Consider the following 9,066-nt stretch of genomic DNA (forward strand, 5'->3'; position numbering starts at 1 on the left):
CCTAACACTGTCAACCACACAAAAGCTGGCTCCGCACACTATACAAACTAGTCCAAACAATCCTTCATCGGGCAATATTACAACTAGCGTAAACAGTACCCCTACCTGTCTGGTTGAAACCTGTGTGGCGTCAGCGACCCAGAATGAGCGGGAACATCCAATCATCACAATCCCACACCCTGTTGACGAAGAACACCTTAAATTAATAGAAACAAGTCTTAGACAGGTGTCAACAGTTGCATCCACTGGAAAAACCCACATTCTTCATTCTCCTCATTCAGGGAACAAGACAGTTCCTTCCAGTCTGACTCAAATTAAACACAATATTGTGGCTTCTCCCATTGATGAACCTAAAGTCTGCACAAGTGAACAGCCCAGGAAGTCAGCCAACTACTGCCCAGACCCTTGTAACCTTACCATACAGAATGTCAACCATTCATCTACAAACTCAAATGGTACGCCCAACATGGCCAAGCAGCCAATGAATCTGGTGGGTCAACCACTCTTCTACATCCAACGATCCCATTCCCATTTTCGTCTTGCCAAAGCAAACCAACACCAGATCTAACACAAAAAGACCTCCATTTGGTCAGTTATAACTGCAAGAACATCATCACCAGTATCCCTGCTATCCAGAAACTCATCAGAACCGCAGACATAGTCCTGCTTCAGGAACATTGGCTGTTCAACTTTGAGTTAGACAAGTTTGGAACCATCAGTTGTGACTGGCTCTATGGAGCTAAAGCAGTCGACGATCTAGACCCTATTCCACCAATACAAAAGCCGAGAGGCTTTGGAGGAGTTGCAGTCATCTGGTCTACAGATCTGGATCACCTTATCTCTCCTCTTGTATATGGCAGGGAACGGATCCAATGCATACAAATAGAGACATCCCCGAAACCAACACTAATTATCTCGGTATACATGCCATCAAGAGGAAAGCCCGGCTGTGACGACGAATTCGAAGAGTGCATTGACCAGCTCAACGAAATACTTAACATACATCAGCACTCTCATTCGATAATAATAGGAGGAGACTGGAACTGCGACATGTTAAGTCAAGCTGATAGCAAAAGAGGTCAACTGTTCTCAGACTTCAGAATCTCGAACAATATGGCAACAAATAGAACTGATCCTACCTTTATCCATCCAAATGGTAAGGATTCATCCTCAATTGACTATATACTCTTCGGTAACCTGAATTCCACCGCTCCTACTGTTAGTCGGATCGACAGCCTGGCACTTGATACATCTGATCACTACCCCATTCACGCGCATATCCCACTTCTTACGAAGCGCTAGAAGTCACCCAAAAAACCTGATAAAACACAAAAGATAAACTGGTCCAAACTAGACGCAGACTTATACAAAGCGCTTGTAAATAATACGTCAGACATCCTGCTGAACGAGGCAAATCTGTCATCTCTGTTTGGTATGGAGACACTAGTCAAGAAATTTAGTACAGCTCTTACGAGTGCAGTAGCTATTGCAGCACCCTACAGCAAGACAGGAGGAAAACGCGTGTGTAGGTTGCGAAACGATGACATCGCCAACGCAGAAAAATGCAACATTAATGCACTGCATGCCTGGAAAGAAGCAGGGAAACCAACCGAACCGAACAACCGCACTGTGATGGCTAAAAAGGCAGCCATGAAAGATCTGCGTAGACAAATTAGAATAGAAGCGGCTAGGCAGAGGAATGAATCGCGGGAAAACATCATGCTTGCAAGGGAATCCGATAAAAAACTATTTTACTCTCTTGTCAACAAGCAGCGTAAGTCCTCTAATAGCTATCTTGGCGAACTACATGTAGGAAACTCCAAATTTACAGGAAATGACATCTGTCAAGGCTGGAAACAGCACTTCATGCAACTGGCAGCTCCATCACAAAACCAATTCTTTAGCGATGAGGTCGCAGCTCAGACTGACTTTGATGTAGAAAACATCAATGACATATGCTATCAAACATCTCTAAGTCAGCCTCAACTGTCCTTCTCCGTGGAGGAAGTAAAAGCTGCAGTCAAAGAACTAAACACAGGCAAAGCACAGGATGGAGCAAACCTACAAGTTGAACATTTTCTCTACGGAGGTGAAGGCGCATACAAAATAACGGCACAGCTCCTCAATGCAATTGCTACTCATAGAAAGATCCCACTCTGTATGAAGCAGGGTATCCTCTCACCAATCTACAAGAGAAAAGGCGACAAGAAGAACTCTGGAAACTACAGAGGGATTACAATAATGCCTGTTCTGTATAAGATCCTTGAAGTTTTGCTCCGAAAACATCTGAAGGAAATAACAGACCCCATCCAAAGTAGACTACAAAGAGGCTTCACTGCAAATGCATCTCCTCTACACTGTGCTCTCCTGGTGCAAGAAGCTCTACTCGCGGCCAAGGCCAGGAAACAAGATCTATTCATTGCCTTTCTTGATGCCAAGTCTGCCTTTGATGTCGTTCCTCACAACAGCTTGAACAGGAAACTGTTCAATTCAGGAAGGAACGGCGCTTTGTGGCTCTTGCTAAGAGATCTGCATCAAGAAGCCACCTCATGCATAAAATGGGATGGTGTTACCTCTGACCCGTTCTCAGTCCTCCAAGGTGTAAGGCAAGGGGGAGTACTCAGTACGGAACTCTATAAGATCTTCATAAATGATCTCCTTGAAAGGCTAAACAACTCGGGACTAGGAACCAAGGTAGGACATCTCAGAATACCTGCGCCCACTTGTGCAGATGATGTGGTCCTCATCGCAGAATCAAAAGAGGAACTAGCAATACTTATCAACATGGCAGTTGACTACAGCAACAGGGAGCACTACGTACTTCAGCCAACAAAAAGCGTAGTGATGCAGGTTGCCAGCTCGAACAGAAAAGAACTTGTCCCACACCACAACTTTGAAATAAACGGCGCAGCAATGCCGATTGTCGAACAAACACCACATATGGGCATTCTTAGAGCATCAAGAAACCAAAACCAAATAGCTATTGCTGAGAATATCAGGAAAGGAAGACAAGCAGCCTATGCGTTGATGGGACCTGGGCTTCATGCCAGGAATGGCCTTGATCCTCATACAGCCTGCCACCTAATAAGAACATTTGTCCTCCCTGTAATCCTATATGGACTGGAAGTACTACAACCTTCTTCCAACCAACTGCTTCCACTCGAGAGATTTCAAAGGAAAATTCTAAAGCAAGTACTCTCTCTTCCAATCAGCACCCCCACTGCTGCTGTGTACACGCTTACAGGATTTCTTCCAGCAGAAGCAGAGATTCACAAGAGAATTCTCTCTCTCTCTTCGGCAGTATTATGAGGCAGCCAGGCTCTTTGGAGTACGACATTGCATCCAGGTACATTTGTACTTAACAGAATAGTCAGGCAAGCTGGTTTGGCGAAGTCATTAGATTGCTTGCCATCTATGAGCTTCCTTCTGCACACCATCTCTTAGAAGTTGATATTCCAAAAACAAAATGGAAATCAATGGTAAAGTCAGCAGTCAACAACTATTGGATGTCGGTAATCATGGCAGATGTAGCATCATCAAATTCCTTGAGATTCTTAAACAATGGAAGCTACAAACCTGGTGTCCCCCATGTGTCGATCTCCTCGGTCACACCAAACGCTAGGGACGTGACTCGCCTTCCAACTAAGCTACGACTTCTCACAGGGTCGTATCAGCTTCAGACAAACAAGCGAGCATGTAACCAAAATGAAGTTGACACCACCTGTCTACTCTGTAAATCGGCACCTGAAACACCAAGCCATTTCCTGCTGCAATGCCCAATGCTAGAGAAGAGGAGGAACCCTATTTTTGAGGCGCTTGATAAGGCAGTAACCCTGATTCCAGGAGGACAGCTGTTTGACCATCTTTCAGAGGAGGACAAATCACAGCTGATTCTGGATTCCACTGTGCTATACCCCAGGAACCAAAGCACTTTTCAGCTCGAATTCATCTCCAGGCGCCTGTGCTTTGCCCTTCATTCTGAACGGAAAGTGTTGTTATCCTCTTAAATAATTCAGCTATTCATGAGATACTCAGAGACAGTTATCTCATTTTATTCATCACCAATCATATAACATTTGTGTAATATATCTATCGTCATAATTTTTATTCATTCCTATCTGGATTACTAATGTGCATGTGTACGTTTGTTATATTTGACATCCATTTTGGTTTCTTGTGCTACAATTATATCTACATTGTACGCATACGTTTACAATGATAACCCTCAGTTATATAAATGGCCTTATCGGCAACATACAATTATTATAGCTTGTTACAGTGGTTATGAACTGGTGTCCATACAGACCACAGTAAGATTAGATATTGATACCTGGACTGAATATTGATACAACCCTGATCAATGTAAATATCTAAGTCTACCCAAATCACTTATATGTATATATGTATACTAATACTTCTGATATTAACTTTCAATTTCAATTTCAACATATTTTATTGACATGATGTAAAGTCAATAGGATTGGACATCAGGCATAGCCTATCTTAGTCCTTTCCTTATAATAAACAGATGGTAAACAAACACAGACCTATATACATATATTGAAGGTTGGTGAGGGTATCAGGGGAGGTAATTCCTTAATAATTACAAGGATTTATTAATTTTAACATTAAATAGTAACCCTTAGGATATTTAGTTTAGCTAATTGCTTTATTATTTACTAAATGAATATTCAAACATAGTGTATTTTGTAAAGTAGGTGTATCTATATGATGATATTGAGTTTATTCCCCCAACAGATACAGGCCATAAAGTCCATATGTTTAACACACAAGCCATCCACTGAAGAGGATCAAAATTCAATTTCATCCCATAGAAACATATTAAGTTAGTAGAGTTAGACCAACTCTTGAAAATAAAATGATTGTTTTAAAAAGACCTTTGTAGGAATTACCTCACTTACATATAAGCACAAACAAATAAGGTTATAGATAAATAGATTAACAGAAGATAAATTGTTAATAGACTGCCCAGAGTTCATTATTACATTAATCAAGTATATTTGGTAATCAAGAATAAATAGACATTGTTCACTCAATTTCATATTACATATTCTAAACATGTATTTAGATGTCTATTTAATTATTTAATTATATTACTGTATAATTGGAGTCACCAGGGGTTAAAAAGAAATATTAAAAATATTAGATCATTATACATCAGACATGATTTCAAAATCTCTTTGATTGCAGGATGAAATTTGAGACATGTGTCAAGATGCTAGAATTTTGAATATTATTACAAAGAGTACATCCATTGACAATGACATTGGTACATAAATGATTATGATGTGGATGATTTAAATGTTGTATAAGTACTAGACGAGGATTTTGATATAAATTACATTCAAAGAAATAATGTGATATAGTTTCAACAGATTGATTGCATTGACACATTGGAGATTCAATTAGATGATCATTAAAACGGTCGTAATTTAGATTACTTACGTTGTTTCTTAATTGGCATAGAATAATGTTTATATCACGCCGGCCAGAATATTTAAATACATCAGTTGTAGTGGATATAATATGGTGATTGCTATTTAAAAGTTTTTTAAATTGATTAGTGGAGTGAATATTACTGATTTCAGGAGCGAGTCTATTCATTTCATTTAACACAGATGGGAAAAAACTTTCAAAATAAGTTACTGTACGACATAAAGGGGGGTCAAATAATCGAACTGTACGGAGTGGATATCTAACTAAGGTTTCATCATGAATATATGGTTCAATAATTTCTCTTAAGTAATCTGGGGTTTCATTATTTAATATTTTGAACATTAAGATAAGTTTGTGTTTTTGCCTTCTGCAACTCAATGATTCCCACCCTAATTCTGTATATAGTTTTTCATGTGAAGTACCTTTGCGTAAACCAGTAATTAATCTAGCAGCATCTAATTGAATTGATTCTAAGAGATTTTTTTGTATTTGTGAACAGTTATCCCAAACAACATCAGCATATTCAATAATTGGCCTAATATAGGATGTATATATGGTTGTTAGAGACTTCCTATCAATTTTAGTTTTTAATAATCTTAAAATGTTTATTCTTTTTGAAGCTTTATCATATATATTAGAAATGTGTTGGTTCCACTTGGCATCATCACTGAGTGTTAGACCAAGGTGTGTATGTAGTTTATTTTCAGTAACTGGTTCATCATAAAAATTTACAGCAGGGTGATCTTTATTATTTTTTCTAGAAAATATAACTGATTCTGTCTTAGCAGGATTAAATTTAATATCCCATTTATTAGCCCATTGTTTGATATTAATTAGATCATTAGTGAGACTTTGAGCTATTTCAATGGGGTTATTATCACATATACCATACAGAGAGGTGTCATCTGCAAATAGTTTTATCTTATTAGAAACACAATCAACAATATCATTAATATAGATTAAAAACAACAGTGGTCCGAGGACTGAGCCTTGAGGAACCCCAGCTTGAACAGGGTCAAATGTCGATACAAAACCTTCAGTTTGAACTCTCTGTTTTCTGTGTAATAAAAAATTTTTAAACCAGTTTAAAAGATTACCTTTAATACCATATAACTCCAGCTTGTAAACCAGACCATCATGCCAAACCCTGTCAAATGCCTTACTAATATCGCAAAATATGTATCTAATTTCTTTGTTTTGATCAAGACATTTAACAATGGTATGGTAGATAGACAATAATTGATTTACAGTAGAGTCATTGGGTGTAAAGCCAGACTGATGTTTAGTGATAATTTTATAAGTGGTGAGGTAATTATATAAGTATTTAAAAATAATCTTTTCTAACATTTTACTAAAACATGATGTTACAGAGATAGGTCTATAGTTAGATGCCTCATTGACTAATCCTTTACCTTTAAAGATAGCATTAATATTTGCCATTTTCCAGCTAAGTGGGATTACACCTGTTTCAAGAGTTTTGTTGAATAAAAGGGTAAGAGGTACATATATAGATGATAGTAGATTTTTTATGACTTTAGGAATCATATTGTCTGGTCCAGCAGGTTTGTTACTATTTAAGAGGAATAACTGATCTTTTACATCCTGCTGTGTTATAATAATGTTGTCAATGGAATGGGGGGAATTCTGGATAATTTCTGGAATTGGATCAGTATTTGCTGATGTTGTTGATATGGAAACAAAATATTTATTTAAACACTCAGCTTTGTCAAATGGATGTTGTATAAAAGTGTTGTTGTTTAATAGTGGGGGAATAGATGTAGATTTATTATTAATATTAAGGACATTTCTTGCAATTTTCCACCATTTATTGGGGGGAATAGATTTATCAGAAAGTGACTTTTGTAAATTTTCAATATATGTGTTTTTTGCTTCTCTTATCTTAGTAATAATTTCATTTCTCTTAATTCTATAATTTTCCCAATGGTGCATGGAATTAGTAGTTTTTGCTTTCCTATGAACTCTATTTCTTTGTCTTATAATTAATCTGATATCATTAGTCATCCATTTCTTATCATTTGGTCTAACTGTAACATATTTACTTGGTACACATTCACTGATTAAATCATTTACAGTATTACATAAAATATTATTAAATTCATTCGTATCATGTATATTGATTAAATTATCCCAATCCTTCTCTAAAATATGTCTGTTCATCTTATCAAAATCAGCATCTTGATATATAAAGATTTTTTTACGATAAGATTGTTTTTTGAAAACTGAATATGAGATAGTGAATTGAACCAGTGAATGGTCACTACATATTGGAGGAAGTACGGATGCATTTTTAATCAGACTTGTATTATTAGTAAAAACAATATGATATTAACTTTACACTAAATCTCTTCTCTTTTGTTTTTACTCTGTAGGAAGGATCCTTCAGAGGTTCTCCTGAGAGAGGAGGAAGTTCACTACAAGACAAGACATGGCTACCGCCGGCGCTTCGAGTTCGAGTTCGGCAAAATATCTAACGAGTGTTCCTAATATTTCCTTTGGCTTCTTCGAAGAGTTTATCAAGAAACGGGATTGCTGTACAGGAAAGGAGCAAATGTAGAATCGAAGCGAAAGTAGGCTGTCAAGTTTTCCGTTTCAATTGACGAATTTCATATTCATGTTTTATGGTGTCGAGAACTAGCCCAATGTAAGGGCTTCGATTTCGTTTATGTATTGGCAGAAGAGAAGCTATTTATTACTTGCTTACTTCATTTATTGCAATATGTTTTCCGTTTCAATTGACGAATTTCATATTCATAAGTGCCGATCGCGAGGGTACGTAACGTTAACTGTCAAACTTCAGCTTTCGGGAAGGGTGTGTGTCCCGTTTACGATGCCGATTGAATATCGTGTGTAAGTCTTTGTTGATATTATTTTCAGTCTACCCAGGGCAAGAAAATAATGGTCGTAAGGTAACAGGGAAGTGTTACCAGTCACAGAAGAAAAACGAGAGCCCACATGATTTGAAGGTAACATGTTATAAAAATAAAAGCATGAAAAACGATGATGCATATCTATATTTTGCACTAGATATTTTTTTGTACGGCGTATAACTTACTGCAGGATCAAAACTCTTTCCGCACGAACTAACGTTAATTTTGCTATATACATCTAAGATTTTATCAAAAAATAATCCTGGATTTATTGATTGACTGATTTTAACAAAAATGTGTTTGCAGAAAGAAATTCAAATTTCATTTTGATTACATTTTCATTGTTTTTGATTACATTTTCATTGTTTTCTGTTGCAATTTAATTGAGAAATTCAAAGTTAATTGATGATATGAATTTTTAGAACGCCATTTTGATGATATTTTGGTAAAGTCATCATGTTAGTTTTATTTCATATCAATATACAATGTATTGGGTATTATGAATAAAAATCCTGCTCAAAGAATGTCTAGATATTTCTTTTTCAACACACAACATATTGATAAAATACAACCATAAATTAAGTCAAGACGAGTGATTGAAAAAAAGTTTAAAATACAAAGAAATTAGAGTAGAATTAGGTTGTGCGGAAAGACTTTTTATCCGGAACTGTATGTTGTCCTAGGTCATGACTGACCACATCTTTACAGTCAAATATATAAT

General features: G+C 36.8%; 1 protein-coding gene across 1 annotated transcript; it reads left to right on the top strand.

Moving 5' to 3' along the window:
- The first annotated feature begins 1,434 nt into the window (after nt 1-1,434).
- On the top strand, nt 1,435-3,309 carry LOC117332234. The gene has a single exon (XM_033891119.1). It carries the CDS (start codon nt 1,435-1,437, stop codon nt 3,307-3,309), a length of 1,875 nt encoding a protein of 624 aa, XP_033747010.1.
- The last annotated feature ends 5,757 nt before the right edge of the window (nt 3,310-9,066 follow it).

The sequence above is a fragment of the Pecten maximus genome, chromosome 8 (genome assembly GCF_902652985.1).
Source record: "Pecten maximus chromosome 8, xPecMax1.1, whole genome shotgun sequence".
In the NCBI taxonomy this organism is placed as follows: Eukaryota; Metazoa; Mollusca; class Bivalvia; order Pectinida; family Pectinidae; genus Pecten; species Pecten maximus.